General features: G+C 41.1%; 2 protein-coding genes across 2 annotated transcripts; both read right to left on the reverse strand.

Annotated features, from left to right (window-relative positions):
- Nucleotides 1–5,136: 5,136 nt before the first annotated feature.
- On the reverse strand, nt 5,137–9,882 carry LOC149320979 (vomeronasal type-2 receptor 26-like). Its single transcript, XM_089514468.1, has 3 exons — nt 9,691–9,882; nt 7,002–7,128; nt 5,137–6,047 (listed from the first exon to the last, which is right to left on the reverse strand). The coding sequence occupies exons 1-3, from the start codon at nt 9,874–9,876 to the stop codon at nt 5,137–5,139; spliced, it is 1,224 nt and encodes a 407-aa protein (XP_089370594.1). The 5' UTR covers nt 9,877–9,882.
- A 1,700-nt stretch (nt 9,883–11,582) lies between these two features.
- Nucleotides 11,583–17,609, reverse strand: LOC149320980 (vomeronasal type-2 receptor 26-like). The gene is made up of 3 exons (XM_089479571.1): nt 17,328–17,609; nt 12,818–13,135; nt 11,583–11,609 (listed from the first exon to the last, which is right to left on the reverse strand). Exons 1-3 carry the CDS (start codon nt 17,607–17,609, stop codon nt 11,583–11,585), a joined length of 627 nt encoding a protein of 208 aa, XP_089335697.1.
- Between the last annotated feature and the right edge of the window lie 1,953 nt (nt 17,610–19,562).

A 19,562-nucleotide genomic window follows, 5' to 3' on the forward strand; every position in this document is an offset into this window, starting at 1 on the left:
GTACAGTGCATATCCTTGGGTTATATTCATATTCTCAGTGTATTTTTCCACCAGGTTTATTCTCAATATTCCCCCCAATGCTTCTGTGAATTAACATAGGCATAAATAGCCCAATGCCTCCACCTCATGGCCATTACTTACTACAGCCAGCAGAAAAAAGAACAAGATGATAATACACTGGAACTGAGCAGAAAGAGAGAATCCTTTGAATGGAAACAGTTTTGTGCTATTATTATTATTATTATTATTCAGACAGGGTTTTAAAACAAACAGTTTATAAAGAACCCCCTGGGATGTTGTACTGTTTTAAAGTGTGTAGTTTTTAAGTGCTTTTATCTTTTTAAATTGTATTCTACTTTTTTAACAAGTGATTTTTAAAAAAAAATATTGTAATAGTTTAATTCTATTTTAATGGCCACCTTTGTATGTTTTTAATCGTGCTGTGCTTTTACATTGTAAGCCACTTTGAGTCCCAATTTTGGGGGAAAAGTGGGGTAATAATGATAATAATAATAATAATAATAATAATATAATTTGGTTTTCCTTGCAGTTTCATTGACGTTGTATATATGATGCTTGCTTCTCTTGCTTCGTTTGCATGAACTGCTTTGTCTGAAGTCTGGTTTGAATCCCAAAGTGTAAAAGATATATGATTGAATATCAAAGACAGACTCATCCATGCCAAAGTATTTGCAGTTTCTATGTATGGGTGTGAAAGCTGGGTAGTAAATAAAGCTGAGAGGGACAGAATACTTTCGTTAGAAATCTGGTGCAGTACAAGAGTTGTAGGCTGCTGTCATACTGCAAAATTAATGCAATTTGACATCACTTTATCTGTCATAGCTCCATTCTTTGGAATCCTGGGATTTGTAGTTTGTTGTGGCACCAGAATTCTCAGACTGAAAAGGCTAAATGTCTAATAATAATAATAATAATAATAATAATAGATTTTATTTATATACCGCCCAATCACTGGGAATCCGAGCGGTTTACAATAGAGGGGATAACAGACAGTTCCCTGCCCACAGGCTTACAATCTAAAAGACACGACACAAAAGGAGAAGGGAATGGTGAGGGAGGGAGGGGATCAGGTCCAGCATTCTTCTCTCCCTCTGAGTCCTGGACCAAGGCAGATGGACCGGAGGGAGGGCTCTGCTTCTTCAGGCTAGCACCTGATGGAACTGGGCCAGCCTTCTCTCTCCCTCAGAGGCCGAAAGATGACAGTTAGGGAGGGAGGAGCCTCTTTCTTCAGTCTAACAAAACTACAGATCACAGAATTCCACAGCTTTGAGCCATGGCAGTTAAAGCGGTGACAAATTGCATTAATTCTGCAGTGTAGATGCAGCCTTAGTTTCTAGTTTCTGGAACTGTTCATTGTATTTTTTTTCCATTCCAGATATGTCTATATGAAGGGAATAAATGTGCAAGGTAATAAAACAAATTGTAGGCAAATTTTTGTGTACAGTCAGCCCTTCTTATACACAGATTTTTTATACACAGATTCAAGCATCCACGGTTTGAAAATGTTCAAAAAAAGTGTAAATTTCAGATATTGTGATGTCCTGCCAGGACTGATTGAATTTCCCCCTGCATTTTCTTTCGTGTTGGTTCAGGCCATAGATTATTTTAGTGTAGAAAAGTCATTGTATTAGTTGTGGGAGGAGCTGTAGGATTCCCCTGCATTATTTCCAGGTTTGGTTTGCCCTTTCCCAGCATGCTGTGCTGTAGCTAGAGGTTTTTAGTTGGGGAACAATCTTTGCTGAGAGCAAGCAGAGAGCTGTCTTTTGGTGGCAAGCAGGCCCAGACAGCCGGAAAGGGCATTTCTTACACCTCAGCCAAATTAGTTACCATCAGCAAGAAAATAGAGGAATTCAGGAGCTGAAAGACCCTGCACCAGCTCCATTGAGTGAGGAGAGCAAACCATCAGACCCAGAAAGATGACAACCTGAAGATTGCTGCAACTGTAAAGTACCTTTTGTTTAGAGCTGGGGAGGAGAAAACTCTTTATTTTGTCCTTTAAATTAAATTTCCCCCCTTTTGAACTTTACATTCAGCTTCAGAGCCTTTTTTGGGTAGAAGAGTTTGATCTCACCAGGGTACCGGCGTTGCACACCCAAACCTGCCACCACCTTTAGTTGGGTGTGTCTTCACAAATATCAAACCTGGATTTTCCATTTTTTATAAGAAACACCATTTTGCTATGTCATTATATTTATTGGGACTTGAGCATCCACAGATTTTGTTATCCACAGGGGATCTTGGAACCAAACCCCAGCATATAACAAGGGTCCAATGTACAGTATATATGTTTATGTGTATTTCTTGGGGAGCAAGATTTCCATAGCATTCATCAGATTCTCAAAGGAGCGCATTGCCGTTAAAAGTTTAAGAATAATTGGACGAATGAGTCTCCATATCAGGAGAAAGGTGGGATATAAATAATTAAAACAATACACTCATCCCTCCACATTCACTGGGGTTATGGGCACAGGACCTCTATGAATATGGAAAAACAGCAAATAAGAAAAACACTATGTTTTTACCTGAGAGAACACCTCTCTAGGAAGTGTTCTCTCTAGGAATCTCTAGATCCTCCAGTGCAACTCTGCGGTCAACATTTGACAGACATTGACCATAGAATTGCACTGGAGGAGCTGCAAATGCCTAGTGGAGTGTTCTCTCTAGGAACCTCTAGGTCCTTCAGTGTGACTTTAGGTTAAAGTTGACCATAGAATTGCACTGGAGGACCTAGATATTCCTAGAGAGAACGTATTAATAAAATCTGTGAATAATCAAATCTGCAAACGTGGAGGGACGAGTATAATAAATAACTATAATAAAGAAAGGTCTACTGGACAAGACAGTCTAAAGGGCAAAACAGACGGCCCCGATAGAGTGGTTTGCTGCCGGCCCTTTGAGCGCTGGATTGGGGCTGCAGCAACTGCATGTCATGACCCCAATCTAGCGCTTTTCTGGTGCTAAAAGAAGCAGCAAAATGCCACTTCTTTTTAGAGCGGCAAAAAACTCTTGCTGCCATGGTGGTGACTTTTTGGCATTTCTTTGGTGCAGCACGTCTAAACACTACACCAAAGAAATGGCATGATGCTGGCGTGACCCCGGCACATATTGTGTGTGGTTGCCATGCCCTCTCCACCCCAATGTCAGCATATAATGCCGGTCTGTTTAGCCCCTTAGAAGCCCATTTAAAAGCAGCCAAAATTCATCTCATTGAGGAAACTGCTCTGTAATTTCGAATCTGATTTGTGGGACCCAAAATATGTTTGTAGAATATGCCACCAATTGGCACCATATATGTATCCTCTTGACAATTCAGCAGAAACTGACAGCCAGTGGCTCAAAGAGTGGCACCATCTGAACAACCCCCTAGTCTGCATCTGATTTCTTTTCTGAGTTTCTGTTCTGATTAATGACTGAGCCAAGGCATGGAACTATTTCAATGTCTTCATTATCCATTTAAAGTTATGTAAACCATCTGTGGTCATTATTTTTGTTTTCTTAAGATTCAACTGTAAACTTGCCTTTGCACTTTCTTCCTTGACTTTCTTCATTAATTGTTCCAAGCCACTGGTACTGACAGACTATAATGCCAGAATTTAGAAAATCTTTGGTCTTCACTCAATCTCTTGTGAAAAGACAGACTGATTCTCAGGGAATATAAAAATGGTTTTACTCCACAGAAATAAATGCATTTCAGTCCCATCAAAATCTGCACAGGGAACAATATATATGTTTTAATAGTTAGAAGCAACGCATAGACTAAAGAGAAGGAAAAAACTATATGTGCATGTTTCACTCATATTAATTTGTATAAAAAGTATAATAAGGAAATAATATATTAACCCAAATCAAGTTATATGGCAGCAGACTGCAATGTCCTCATGGCGGGTTTGTGAAGGGTTGAAGAAATGTTATGAGCTTTTACAGTTACAGTAAAAAGAATGAATGGACGAAAGGAAGAAAGAATATTTACCTAATTTTTTTGTGTCAAATATCAGCTTAATTTGTCAATTGTATTAATTTTACTAACCTACTGCCTCCATTAAAAACAAACAAAAGTAAAAATTTATAAAAATAACTGATAGCAAAAAAGGTACTCAGCACTTGCTACTTTTGTATGTGGTGAGAACATGCAAGTGAATGATGTTGAGTGGCTTAGAGAAAGCATGCTACCATGCATATAGGCAGAAGCTGCCTTTGTAGCTGCACTGAACTCTAATGTTGTTCACTTTGTGCCACCACATGTTCAGAATACCTATTGCTTTCCAGAATTCTGTTGACAATGTTCTTGAAGAAATTCAGATATAGAAGAAGACAGTGTTCGTGGGACGAGAGAGTCAGTCATTGTGCATGAGTGTTCAGACAGATTTCGGAATGATAAGTGTGTATAATTAAAAATGATTATATTTCTTCTTAGAGTTTTGTGAATAAAAGCATTTGGTTACTGTTATCATGGTGAACTTAACCATAGATATTTGCTGAGCCTCAGGATGGTTTACTAAATCTGAAAGGTACTGTATGTAAAAGTATTGATGTTGTTGATAAGGGTGCATCATCTTCAAAGCAAAATAAATTTTCTTCTAGTCATTTTAAAAAGTGCTGCCATTATAGTAAGCACTATCTTTTGACTAGCTTCATGTGTAGACAAACAATTACCACAATGTGTGTTGTGCTACTATATATTACCCCATGAGGCCAGGAGCCATCAAAATTTTTAGGTTTCATCATGATATGTTCCTTTACATTCGGGTGAGACCTTATTACAATAATGTATCATTTGGGGATAAAAATACAACCCAGATTGCCTTTTTTGACCTTATTAATTTATATGTTTTATTTATTTATCGTTCTCATTGCATTACTAGTATAAACCACTAAAATAAATTTAAAGTCAATATTTCTATTGCTTGTGTTTCTTATAAGAACCATACATTCATTTCCCCTCTCATCACCATTAGTTTATTTCATAATTCATGAGAAAAGAAGAGGCATAATTTCAATATAGATAATTCATTACAAATATGTCACATTCATTGCAGCCATATAACACAAAGCAGAGCAATAATAATAATTATAATAACAACAACAACAACAGCAATAATAATAATATATGCAGAATCAGGTACCACCTTGAGTTTTCATCATCAGATGTTCCTTTGTATTCAGGTCTGGCCTAAATAATATAATGTAGCATTTGGGGATAAAAATACAACCCAGTAACCCCAGACTGGAGGACAAGATGGAGAAGACCTGCACAGCTACCATGTATTTCCCTTTGGTGCTCAGGTAGGTGGGCACAAAGGACACCCAAACACTGCAAAACACCAACATGCTGAAGGTGATCAGCTTGGCTTCATTGAAGGCCCCTGGTAGCTTCCTGGCAAAGAAAGCCAGAGTGAAGCAGATGGTGGCCAGAAAGCCCATGTAGCCAAGGGCAGAATAAAACATGACTGCAGATCCTTCATTACACTGAAGTGTGATCTGTCCAAATTGGGAGTGCATGTCAGCATCAGGGAAAGAGGGAGAGATTCCCAGCCAGATCATACAAATGGCCACCTGAACACCTGAACAAGAAATGACAATGGAGTTGGCCAAGGTCTTCCCCAGCCATTTCCTCATCTTGCTCCCTGGCTTTGTGGCCATAAAGGCCACCACCACCATGACGGTTTTTGCCAACAAGGAAGAGACAGCGACTGAGAAGATGGTGCTGAAGGCAGTTTGTTGGAGAAGGCAGGTCACCATCTGTGGTTGACCAATGAAGAGAAAGGAGGATAAGAAAGAAAGGAGGAGGGAGACAAGGAGCATGTAGGTGAGATCACGGTTGTTGGCTTTGACCATGGCAGTTTCTTGGTATTTAAGGAAGATTCCTAAGACAAACCCTGTGCTTAGGGATAAGAGCAAGGCAAAGAAAGCTATGGTGATTCCCAAAGGTTCATTATAGGAGAGGTAGCTCAATACCTTGGCAATACATTCCATGTGATCTTTATTTGAATAATTGTCATCTGGACATTGGTTGCAGTGGTCAGCATCTGAAAAGAGCAAGAGGACCTCCGGTATTACTATAAACTAATATGACTTATGATCTGCAGTCTTTACAATAAGATAAGTGCAGAAAAGATGGGGCCCTTCAGATATGGTTGGACTGCAACTGCCTTGGCCAATATAGTTAATGGGGGATGGGAGTTGCAGTTGTTGCAGTCCAACACCACCAACAAGGCTACATATTCTCTATTCCTCCATCCCTCCTATGCTAACTAATAGCTTTATAGTTTTAGTTATTTCTATCCTCCCATTTATCCATAAGACTCTAGGCAGCACAAATGCAACTTTAGTCTAAGCAGTAAGTTTTATACCTGAGCAAGATTTGAACTTGGCTGACTCCACTGTTGACTCCACCCTTCAGCCACTTCACTACACTGGCTAGTTCAAAAATAAGATTCAAAGGAATCATAGACGCAGTACAGACCGCCAGAAAATGGTGGTCTGCAGGCACCCGTTTTAACCCTGGAGAGATGCCACAGCCACCAGAACGTGTGATGTCCCTCCGGAGTAAAAAGAACCCAGTTCTTCTGGGTTGTTTCAGCGGCGCTTGTATTATGTGCAGATGCTATGCATCTGTGACGTGAAGATGGTGGTGGTTGCGTGGGTGGGACACTGCCGTTAGGCTGTCTCCGATATACCGTAGGGTTCAGGAGCATGCAGTTAATGCGCGCTCCCGACTGTAGTATTGCCGCCACTATGCGCCTTTTGGCCCACGTGTTAAGGGCAATATTCTACCTTTTCAGCCTGCTAGTGTTTGATATCTTCTGGGAAGAGCATTTCTCTTTGTCTCACCACATTCATTTCCTTTGTATCCTGATAACCAGACACAAAAACGTGAAAGGATCCAAGTTCAAAAATATATTTTACAAAGCTTCAGACTTCATGAGCCTAGATCTTTGCCCCTCTTCTCAGGGGCAGTTCTTTGCTTTGTGGTCACTTACCTTCCTGTGTGGAGATGGTTCCTTCTGAACATGGGGCACAATCATAGCAGCAGATAGGTTCTCCTTCCTTAATCAGCTTGGAGTATCCAGGGTAACAACTTTCAGTACATCTAGAGAAGGGCACCATCTACCCATAAAGAGTAGGAACATCCACAAAAATGTGTTAATTTGGAGGTTTATCAGAGGAAATACATTAAAAGGACAGAATTGTATGTATGAGCAGAAAGAGGCTTCAGGGCCGTGCCTGACAGTCAACACTTGATCACCTGAAGATTGTCTAATGCCTTTCAGCCATACAAAGGGCCAAACAAGGCCCCAAAACTGGTCTGCACCTTTAAAACACCAATGATATATGCTCTCCCAGTATCATTGTGGTAATCTGGTTCAGATATTGCCACTCTGATCCTGGGAAGGCTGCAGCTGGATGACCAGCATTACCTGGTGGAACATCCTTCATGCACATCTGATACATGTCTGGCTCTTTTAGCGCAATAACCGCACTAGAACACACTCAGCACATAGTAGTGAGACAGTTTTCATGGGGGGGGGGTTAGGGATAATGGAGGGGCAAAACAGTTTCTATAAAAGAGGTTTTTGGAAAATGACTCAAAAGGTATCAAAAACAAAAAGGGCATAGGTAATGATAAAAAAAAAATCCCAATTATTGCATTAATGAGCGAGGACAAGTGTAGCTACCTATGTATGTTTATTCCAAAATGTATTGGGATTTCCAACTGTTAAAATGGTTGAGAATAAGATTACTATTCAGCTATAATCCTGTATCCTTTCTTTCCTTTCATCAATAGGGATACTAAATCTTTGCTAACTGCATGTTAGTAATATGGTATCATCTGCCTGTCTTAAATCACTAATATTTATTTCTCAAATTTTCACACCTCTTTCCTCCATGTCTAATCTCACTACAGTAGAGTCTCGATTATTCGACATAAACTAGCCTGACTGATAGCCGATAATCCAGAGGGTGATTTGTCCCCAATGACTGTGCGCACGCACCCGTGCCTCCATTGAGGACCCTCCAATCCTCCCCTCCCTCTTTCCCTGCTTACCTGCTGAGTCTTGCTTCCTCTGCGGCGGAGAGGACTGGGCCGTGTACCCAGGCCTCCTATGAAGCTGTGGAGGAAAGGACTGGGCTGACCACCCAGGCCTCTTCTTGGCGGCTTTGTTTTCTTCAGCCCGAAGGGAATCTGCGGACTCCCTTTGGGCTAAGGAAAATGAAGCTGCGGAGGAGAGGACTGGGTCAAGCGCCCCAGTCTTCTCCTCCAAGGAAGGAGGGAGGGAGGGAGGGAGGGAGGGTGGGTGTTGGGGAGGGGAAGTGAGGGACATTTATACCCAATTATCCAACGTCCCCTGCTTCTTTGTGAGTGCGCCGCCTGTGAGGCGTGCTCACAAAGAAGCATGGGATGTCGGACAATCTAGAAGGCTGGATAACCAAAGGATAGATAATCGAGACGCTACTGTATTTGTATGACATGGTCTGCATAAAAATTAAAAAGATAGGGTGATAACCATGCCTGACCCTCTTGCCAATTGGAAACCATTCTGTTTCTCCATATTCTGTCCTCACTGCGGCCTCTTGTCCTGAGAACAGGTTATGTATTCTATTTGGGAGCAGCCTTGGATCTCATTCTGGGAGAAAGGCAACATACCAAATGGTTTTGGTTTTCTGCTAACCAAATCATTCCCACCTCATGTCCAGTTCCACATATTTTTCTTCCCTTTTACTGTTCTCTTTGCCCTCCATTCCTTCTCACACTTACGTATTCCTCTGGTCCACAAACCTATCTGTTATGAGTTGACCTGGACTGCAGAAAGTTCTCTCTTTCTTCTTCATCCAACTGCCATGTTCCCAAAGAAATCACACAGATTGGTCTAACAACAGAGCCATGTGATGCATCCCCACACACTAATTCTAATATTATAATAGCATCAGGCCTTCCTATTTGGCACAGAGAGAAGCCCCACTTTAATTAACTCTAATGAATTCTAGAACTTAATTCACCAAAGTATCTTTTTAGCTTCAGTATCTAGACAGTTAGGTGAGATGGCTATCATGATTGCAGAAACAATAATTTATCAAGTTAACCAATTAGTTAATCCTAAACTTTGGGTTCATCATAAGTATGCTGTATTTTTCTTAATGTCTAGTTTGCCCTTGCCCTGTCTGTCTGTCTGTCTGTCTGTCTGTCTGTCTGTCTGTCTTCTGCATTTGAAGTTTGCTGACTCTTCTCTTTGAATACTCATTATAAAATTATTTTCAGCCAGTTGTTAATTTGTGAAATTTGTATTTACACAAATACTGTATTACTTTCATCCTGGCCCATTAGAGCATGTTGTGGTTTTGAATGCTGTGTGGAACATAAGCTGGTTTTCCCCTTTCCTTTAATGTTCATGTGGTTACCTATCATGACATCTGATTATGGACAAAATCAGATTTTTAACATGTAATATTTACAAAAAACAATCCAGAGAACAAATTTTGCAAGTCACAGTAAACAAACAATGGAGCAACGATTGTTGGTTTGTTTAGTTTCTAAGGACCTTGTGGTACTCTTCCACCCATTTACCAAGTGGTAAAAACATTTAAAGTCAATAGAGTAGAACTCAGAGTAGATGTGGCTGGGATTTCCTGATAACGGATATTAAAGAGAAGAAAAGAAATTTTCCTCACCTGATTAAACCATTTGGACCATACAATGGCATCCTGGTCAATGGTGACCTTGATCTCTGAGGAGGTCTGTCTCTTTATGCTCCCAACTTCCACGCCACCAGTGGACTTGTTGGGAAAAACTACCCAATTCATGATATGAAAATCAGCTGCCAGGTCCCCATTCTCATCCAAATAAATTCCATCCATGGAAGTATTATAAAGCTCAAAGGTTCTCAGGAGAGGGTGAAGCTAAAATGAGACAAGAAAATGTGTATATATTTCAGACAGAAAAACCTGTTGTATGTCATGGCCCTGCCTCTTTGGAGCTTTCATGTCCAGTGATCTTTCTTTTTCATCTGTAAAAAGTAATCTTCGGCAGTTGAAATTGTATCCAAAAAGATTTTGGCCACTAGTGCATTTGTTACAGAATGGGTGCAATATGATCCTTAGGTGAATGCCCATTAACATCCCCGCTACCACATTCCCACTCCCTGAATTTTACAAGAACAGTTCATTACTAGAGTTATGTAGACCATACTGAAGCAATCCCTTCTGGGTCACAGTTGCTGATGTGTCTTATCAGGAGTGGGCCTGACTGATTCAGGCCTAAACCAGGATATTACTCTCAATGAAACTAATGTTTGGAATCCTCTTGGTGTATTACATGGTTGCAATGACACTATTATAGGCAGTGACAGCAGAAGGGAAAAGTCTGGAAGCCCTGCGGCTGACAAAAAAGATGAAAGGTACTGTAGGGGGACATCCGTTCACTAATGCCTCCATCATTGAACGCAAACAAGAACAAGTTCCCCTATTCCCACATCAGACACATGTCTATTCTGGCTACCACAGAGGAGCAAATGATAGTCAGTGAGCTGGTTAGTACATCAATATAATGCCAGGTCAGTCTCAGGTGGGAAAAATATTTCAGAAGGTTGTGTTACTTATTGCCTTATATCTTGGGATCTATTAAATATTCAAACAACATTTCTATTGCTTTCTGTTGTTCTAACAGCTGCCAGCACTAGCTGCAATATTTTATTCCAACTGCCAAATGAGTTTCTTTTTAATTTCAGGGCACATTGGAACCAAAAAGTACCTTCACTCTTTTCTTTTTTCATTTTTAAAAGAGTTAGGGTGCATCATTGTACCATGGAATTTTGTATTACAGCACCAAAACAAAACAAAACAATCAGGAGAGAGGGAGAAAGGAGAAAATCACCATCACTTTGAATTATACTCACATACTGGAATGAATACAGTTGTTTCAAAATAGGTGTAATAGGAATGATTTTATGGGGGAATGACCAGAAACACAATACCACATCACACACCAAGTGAAATTTCCAAAAACCATTCATAGGTAGCTTTAAGTAGAGCTAATTGGAGTAACCCAATCCATACCACCTGACTTCCCAGGAATGGTCTTTGCTGGCTCACTTCTTTTAACTGTGATATTGCACAGCGGTTAAAGCATTCCATTTAATCAAAGGACATTTGAAAGCCAGAGACATGTAGCCATAGAGGATCCAGGAACCTGTCTCACCCCTTTCCCTCAATATATTTGTTTTCAGCAGAGGTCTCAGACAGGCCCCATCTGAAGGCAGCATGGGAGTACAACTTGCTTGGACTCCTCTCCTTGCAGAATTACCAAAGGCTGCTCTGGACACCTTAATCAGCCAGCATGGACATTGATCAAGGCTGAGAGAGGATTTCCTTGGATATTTCCAAGGATCTTCCACACAAATTGAAAAATATCCATCACAGTAGAATATGCTCCTACCCAAAAGTACTTTACTATGTTATATACATAACATGAATGATGGAGTGGAGGCAAGGAACTTTATCTAGTAAAATGGCAACACTTTGCTGAAGGAAGTTCTTCCACCCCAATTTGTCAAGCCCTTGAGAGATCAGTCCCGTAGCTGGTCTGCAAAGTTCTGGTGGACAATTTAAGATCAATACAATGGTGGTGGAAAAATAATATTAGTTTTCTGTCATCGTCATCGTTATTACAGAACAGGACATGTCCACCACCTATGTTTGGATGCAATTGGTTTGGGGATCCCCATCACCACTGCTAATTTAGCCACTGTTCTTACTATTCCATCACCTGAAAAACTCTGGAAAATGAAGCAGCCAGTAGCATTACATCGGTAGGAAGACAAGCTGTTATGTCAACAGCCTGACAAGTACACTAGAAATCCAGGGCCAATGTAATGGCAGTAGAAAAATAGCATTAATTTTCTTGCATCAGAATCACAGAACAGGCTATCACAAAATGTATCCCAGTATATTGAGTTGCAGTTGATCTAGATATCTCCTCCACTGCCATTCTCATCTATCACTATCTTTCTGTCACTGCAAGCACTCTAAGAAAACCAGGAACTCCCCAGCAAGCAGAAGACACCTATATAAGCCATTGTATCAACCACCTGGGTAAATGTCCTATCCCATGAATCAAGCAGAACTTCTGTGCAGGGTTTTACCATCAGGGTAGCCAATAACTCTCTAAGAGCAAACCAGTTGTGGGCCAATGGAAAAATGGAGGATGCAGTTCTGACTCACATAACTCCCTGCTCCCTTCCAATCCAGAACAGAAAGACTGAGTGATTCGTAATGGGATTCTATGAAGGCAAAAGAATACCTGCCATGACTGGACCCTCTGCCTGTCTCCATCTGTCATTCTCATCCACTTCAATTGGGAGGAGTATGCAGCATGCAGGGTCTGTGCCACAGCCTGGATAGCATTGTAAATACTGTAGGCGTCTTGAGAAAGGATCCTCTCAATCATATCCCGAGGAAGCTTCTTCAAGGTGTCTTTTTCTGAACATCTCTTCCAGACTTTCACGGACCTCAATGACCTTGAATATAAACAATGAAATGCTGCTTCCCCAAATTGTTCAAGATAAAGCATAGATTGGTCAAAGTCATCATAGTGTCTCCTTTTATTCATCTGGACGGAGAAGGACAAAGAAACGTGTTTGTGCTGGAGATCCATCACTCTGAACAGCAATCTCATGTCCAGGTCCTGCAAAGCTGTTGCAATCCAAACTTTCCCCACAGTTGATTTTTTAATCTTTTCGGCTCCTTGAATTGTAACCACTAGAGTAAGCATGGCCTGAGTGTCCACCTGACAAACAGTTACATTGGCTTTGGTCTTTATAATATACAAAAGCATGTTGAATTTGTCACTGCTTAAATATGATCCTTGAGCATTTAATGCAGGAATTGTTTCTGAGAAGGCAATACAAACACCATTCTTTGTGGCTATGGACATGAAGGTGCTCAGGAACATTTTACCACTGTCATTCTCTGGAGCAAAAAGACCAATCCAAGTCCACCTGAAATGCAGGAGCAGTTTGACTATGCCCAGATAAGGAGGTTCTTGCTTTGGGACCATTCGGTGGAGGAAAGGGAGCTGACTTTTTCTGCTAAATGCATTACTAAGGAAGCCGTAGCTAACCTAGTAAAGAAAGGAAAGGATTGCTGCTCTGATTTGATTTTAAGAGGAACCTAAAATATTTGTAATGTAACTGTATTATTAATTGGCTTTAACATTTTCGGTCTTTATTATGCTAGGTACGTTTAAGAATTTTTATGTAAAGCTGAACTTGATACTCTCTTTTGCTTTCAAATACAAAACTGAATTATTTGTTCATTTAAGATTGTCGTTAAATGATATAATGCTAAACCTGGAGATTTGCTGGCAGCTTGCACAGGATTTTGTTTTCCTCCCTTCCCACCTTTCAGTTATCAAATTAGGATCTGGAATAAGGAAGGGATTCACTCCACTTGGTTTTGCAGTTGGAAGTCCATGACTGGATATCTCCCACACTCAGATTTATAAAATTAAACCAATATGCTATAAAATAATTAGTACAAATACTAGTATTCTGAGAAAGAGCAAAAAGTCTGGTAGATCTATGGGGATAAAATGGGGGGGGGGGAGCAAAGAGGTTTTAACCTTTAAAACTAATCTGGAAAGACATCACCCATTGTTTTTGTTGCCAGGCTTTCTAAAGTTCTTGGTGCTGTCACCCTATACATACTTACTCAGGAGTAAGTCTGAATGATCCCATCCTGTGTGTGGGACCTTTCAAGTACAGAAGCAATACACTCTATCTAACCCCATACTCTTCTCAACTTTCCCTGCTGTCCTCACTCTATTCTCCTCTCCCTCCTATCTCAGAGCACTTCACTTTTACCCCATATCCACATAAACACAGAACCCTGATCATTCACTACCCACATCAACACTTATGCACACAAACACACACCCTCCTCAGTCATTTGACTATACTCTTGGACTCCCATACAAACACATGTGATGCCAGTTGTCAGCTTTTCTGAGCTCCCAGTCTTTCTTTTGATCAACAACATCGCTTGCTCCTCAGGCCACCCAGTCTCTCTCTTCATTCTCTGTGTGTGTGTGAGTGCTTTCAACTTGCCTGTCGATCTATGGAGACATATGTAGACCCCATTAATTTCATAGAGTTTTCTTAGGAAAAGAACAGAGGTCATTTTGGCAGTTTCTTCCTCTGAAATACAGTCCATAGCACCTGGTACTTGTTGGTGGTCTCTCATACAAATACTAACCAGATATGACCCTGTGTAGGTTCCAAGATCAAACAGGATATGATGCCTTTAGGGTATTTAGGTTCTTCTTTCCTCCACAGTATTCTCCAGCCCCCAACCTCTATTTACTCTCCCAGCTCTGCTCTCTAACTCTCTCCACCCCCATACCATTCTCAAATCTTCTCTGTCAATCTTTTTTTCAGATAAAGTTTATTAATAGTTTAAAATATTACATTCAAATTATAAACATATTACATACATTCGTTCAATATTGACCCTCTTGTGACTAACAGGCATGAAATCCCCTCTACCCACCCCCCTCTTCTTCATATCTTCTTTGTCTTATCTTATCTATCCCCATACATCTTCAATTACCATTACAACAACATGTCCATAGGGCTGGGTCCTGAGTGAGGAGGTACTTTGTTGTCATTCTTTCTTTGGGTTCCCTTTGGAGTTTATCAAACGAGAGGAATTTATCTTAAATTTGAATGGAAAGAAAGTGAGGCTAGAATGCATTCACTTAAAGTTGCTAGTTTCGCACAATTACATGAATACACATTGCATTTGAACTGGCTCCCCCTTGCCCGAAAATGGCATGCCATTGCCCGAATTTGTGTGTGGCGGTCTATCACGCAACAACGTTAAACCTCATAATTGCGTTCAGATTGCCATTGGATTACACTTCCAATTCCCATTGTCTGATAAAATCCTTTCTTTCTGACATTCCCTAACTTCCTTATATTCCCTTGTATTCCTTCTTCCTTATCCCTTCTAGCTTCTTACTCATCCTGTACCCTCTCTTCGATCCTTATCTTTTTAAAACCTGCTATTATTCAGCATCTCTCCAATGACAACACTATGACCCAATCCACCCAAGCCTCATGCAAATGCAAATAAATATATTTTTCATTGCTGCAGGAACAGATCCTCCTCTCATTGTGGAAGGGGTTTCCTGCTAGCAGAAGAATGAAAGATGATTGTAGTAGGGATGTGTTACCCAAAGAAAGGTGGCGGGGACTGGGGGATCCCCACCAATGGTGTTAGCTTCTCTTTAAATGTTGGAGGAATTTGCTTAGCTCAAAGATGTTTGTGAGAGGCTGGGTAATCGTTTTAGGCTTGCAGATTATTTTCACCTATGGATACTATTACTAACTGAGGAGGACTCCAAGTTTGGGTGAATTAAAAAGATTTTTATTCAGAAATATGTAAAAGTGCAAACAGACACACAGCAATAGTTCAAACAGACCACACAGACCTAACCACACAGAGCTAACTGAAGGAGAGCTATGGAAACCAGATAGCAGAGTTTTAGGGGCATAGAGAGGCAATATTCCTTCATGTGAAGAATAGACTGTGGAAAGCAGGGAGGCGCATTACAGACCGCCCCTTTGGGGCGGCCTGTAGGCACGCCTTTCCCCGGTGTATCAGGGCCTCAGTGGCCAGAACGGCAGCCGCTGAGGCCCCGATCCACCGCTTTCCAGGCCGTGGGGAAGCAGCAAAAGGCCCCTTCCCCACAGCCTGGAAAGGGGTGTCCTTGGGGCTTCAAGCCCCAAGGACACCCCGCGGTGGCAGGGAGGAGGAGAAAGGGGCCGCTTGGCCCCTTTCTCCTCTGCATCGCTGGGTGCAGCCGTCTGAAGGCTGCGCTCAGCGACGCAAAGCCAGGAAGGAGCTCCGAAACGGAGCTCCTTCCGGGGCCACGGAAAGGGCGCACTAGGCGCCCTGGCACAGCCCCACTATGTCACAACCGCGCCGCCTCGTTTGGAGGCGGCGTGGTCGTGATGTAGTCATGGCAGCGGCCATGTGAAACGGCTGCCACCATTTTGTACGTGCTGAGCACGTACTAGGGTTGCGGGGTGTGTGGAAGCGTCGCCGCTTCCTAACCCTAGTACGTGCTCAGCACGTACTTTAAGGCCTGTCTATAACGGGCCGGAGTGGCTCAAACAGAGTCTGAGAGAGACACAGTAGAAGAGTCTTTCCATGCAGACAGTCTTCTCCTTGCACATGGGGGTCTCTAGGTATTCAGTGTTTTGAAGAGGTTAGATTCAGGAACTATTTATATTTAAGATCTTAGCCTGAAAGAGGTCTTGCATTGTAATAAAGAACTGATGGATCTTTCCAGGTTCGGCAATGGGATTCTGGAACAGCTGATGGCTTAAACTTTGGAGTAATAAAAACAGTGATTAGATTTAGGACAACCCCAGAATAGAAGTTGGCTGGGAACATGGAGAAGGGTAGGTTGGAAGCATTAGGTTACTCACATTTGCCTTTGTTTTTGGCTCAAGAGGATATACAGAGTGTTAGGGGTGGAGGAAAAGGAGTGATTAGCAAACACATTTGGCTTTCATTTTGGTTTTACCTCCACCTTCCACCCATAGTCTTTGGGTCTATGTGTGCTTCCTATGGGAAAATCTTCTGGTATTCAAAGCTCATTGTGACCTCTTAAGAGCATGCCCAGTTCCAGATATATGTCTTTGTGTGGTCTCTTTGAACTACTGCTGTGTGTTTGATTGCACTTGGTCGCTTAAAAAGACAAATGAATGAGTTCAAATCAGGCCTGAACTTTCAACTAGAGGCCAAAATAGCTAAACAGATGTGAGCAGATATATCAGAAGACAACATGGCTCTTCAGAAGATTATAATGCTCAGTAAAAATGGAAGGCAATAGCAAATGAGGAAGGTCACATTACAGATTGGTTCCAGAAAGGAAGTCATGGCCATGAGCTTGCAAGAGCTGAATGAAACTGTTGATGAGGAGGGGGGCTCTTTCAAGTTTTTCATTCATAGGCTTACTATATCAAGAAGCCTGCTTAACAGCAAATAACAAGAAATTATACATATTTCTCCAAGGGAAAGATGCTTGCAGAACTTTATCTCTCAGGGTGGAAATAATCTATAGGGCCCTAGATAGGATGTACCTTGACTATAGGGCACTAGGATGGGATGTACCTTGACAGGTAAGGATGCTATTTGCTATTGACTCTGATGTCCACAAAGCAACATGACTTCAGTTTACCCTGAGTCCAATGCTACTTCTTTATAGAGAAGCTCATCCTACAAATATCCAAACCTCTTCATACCTGTGGGGTTTTGAAGATGCCCAACATGCTTGAAATCTGGCTGGAAATATCAGAGTTGCCCCCTTCAAGAACCGCCAAGAGGTTACTCTGCCTTTCGCAGCTATAATTTGGAACCTTCTGTTGTCCAGGTGAGAGTAGGTCTATCATGGCCTCATAAGTCATTCTTTCATTGAAATAGCTCTCATAGACATTGTAGCCCAAGGTGATGTTGGGTAAAAGCCTTGGATTCTGATTGACTTCATGAATTGCAAACAAGAAGGCCAGGATCTGCCAGTAGTGCATGTTCTTGATACTACAAGAAAATAGAGGTCATCAGATATTTACCCTCTGTTTAGTGAAAAGATATGAAATTCCGGTCTTATTTAATAAAATAGAAGATCTGTACTTCAGTACAGATTGCACTACTAAGCGGCACCTTTGGTTGGGGCATTTTTCAGAGAAGGAGTAGAATAAAGTTCCCCAACCGTCTGCCTAGAAGCCTTGAGCCGAATCGTACTCCTTCAGTCACCACAATGCCCAACATATGTTTCTCTTTTATTTCTATGAATTGGAAATTCAGAAAACAACAATGACAATAACTTTATTTCATGTCATCCATAGTTTGTCTCAAACTCCGGTCCTGAGAGTAAAGCACCAGAACTGAATCCCAGCATTTTTGTGTGTGTGTGGAAGATGGGACCTTCTCCTTGTGAAAAGACACATCGACATTTGTCTGCTAACAGCAAAAGTCCCATGGTTTGCAGGGAGAATCCTGTCTGAGAAGGTGCTGTCATACAGTTTTGCCTCTTAAAAACAAAAACAAACTTCAGAGGGATGCGGGATTAGTTTTCTCCTCTGTAAACATAAGCCATAAACTCTGTTTTTGTGGACTGCATCAAATGAGGGATGATGAAATGGACTGCAGTTCAAAACAGTCTGTGCCAAATAAACCTTGTTAGTCTTTAGAAAGCTATGAAACTAGGCTGTGCACATAGATACATGTCATGGTCAGCATTTAATCCTGTTTGTTTTTAACATACTACAGATCTCTTTGGTGGTTTGGAAGAGCCTATCACCCCCCCCCCCCCAATTAAAAACTTTAAACATTAAAAACTTCAACTATGCCATGTAGTTACAGTAGTCTCACAACAACCCACTGTATTTGGTTAGGCTGAGTGACTGTCATTCTAGCATTTCCTGCAGAAAGAACTGCACATTGTTATCACTCTTTCAAATAGCAAACTCTGCTAAAGACTGAAGGAGAGCAAAGGTTAAGAATATGAAGTAAATTTGCTGATGGTGGAAGATATGAGTAATCGTTGACTATATGAATGTGAAAGGAACAAAAATATCAAAATGGGGCAAATTTCTTTGTATTTTGTACCTTTTAGAATTTTCCAGACTAACAACGGTGAAATGCATTATGGGAGGTTATGGTACCGATAAAGTGGACTGCTACCCATTAAAGCGTATGCCAGAATTAACCTGCTGATCTTTAATGCCACACAGGCATTTTGTTGTAATTATTAAATAAAGACGATGATCTGTTAATAATAATGCAAGGATACTCAAACCTGATAATATAGAACCTGTTTTGTTGAAGTGATTGTTCTATTATGCATCTTCATTGAGATTAAAAACCAAAATGACTGAAATTTTTATTTTCATTTCCTTAAAAAATAAATTCAATTGGTGAGTGCCAAAAGAAATGAAGTTCATACAGTGCCTCTGGGGGAAAAGAAGGAGTTATCTGAAACTTAGGAGTTTATCACATGTGAGGAATTTCCCTTAATTTCGAATGAAAAGAAACTGGGGCCAGAACGCATTCCCATGAATTCGCTAGTTCAGCGAATTTACGTGAATTCGGATTGCGTTCAAACTGACTTTCCATTACCTGAAAATAGCTTGCCATTGCCCAAAATTGTGTGTTATCATCTCTCACGCAACAACGTGAAACCCCATGAATTGCGTTTGGACTGACTTCCCATTGCCCGAAATTGCGTGTGGTAGTCTATCATGCAATAACATTAAACCCCATGATTGCGTTCGGATTGCCATTGGATTATACTTCCAATTTCCCTTGTCTGATAAACTCCATAGTGAAAGCCTCAGCTTGGAAAAAGTACAAAAGTGGCAGACTGTGCCCCACCTAGATGACACTTTAGTAGTTCTTTCCCCTGGAAAATAACAGCCTGTCTTAGCCACAAAAAGCACAACTGAAGCATATGAAATCGGACTCACAATTTCTTACCTAAT

Source organism: Sceloporus occidentalis, unplaced genomic scaffold (assembly GCF_023333645.1).
Source record: "Sceloporus occidentalis isolate IW3139 unplaced genomic scaffold, rSceOcc1.0.p SCAF_1, whole genome shotgun sequence".
Lineage (NCBI taxonomy): Eukaryota > Metazoa > Chordata > Lepidosauria > Squamata > Phrynosomatidae > Sceloporus > Sceloporus occidentalis.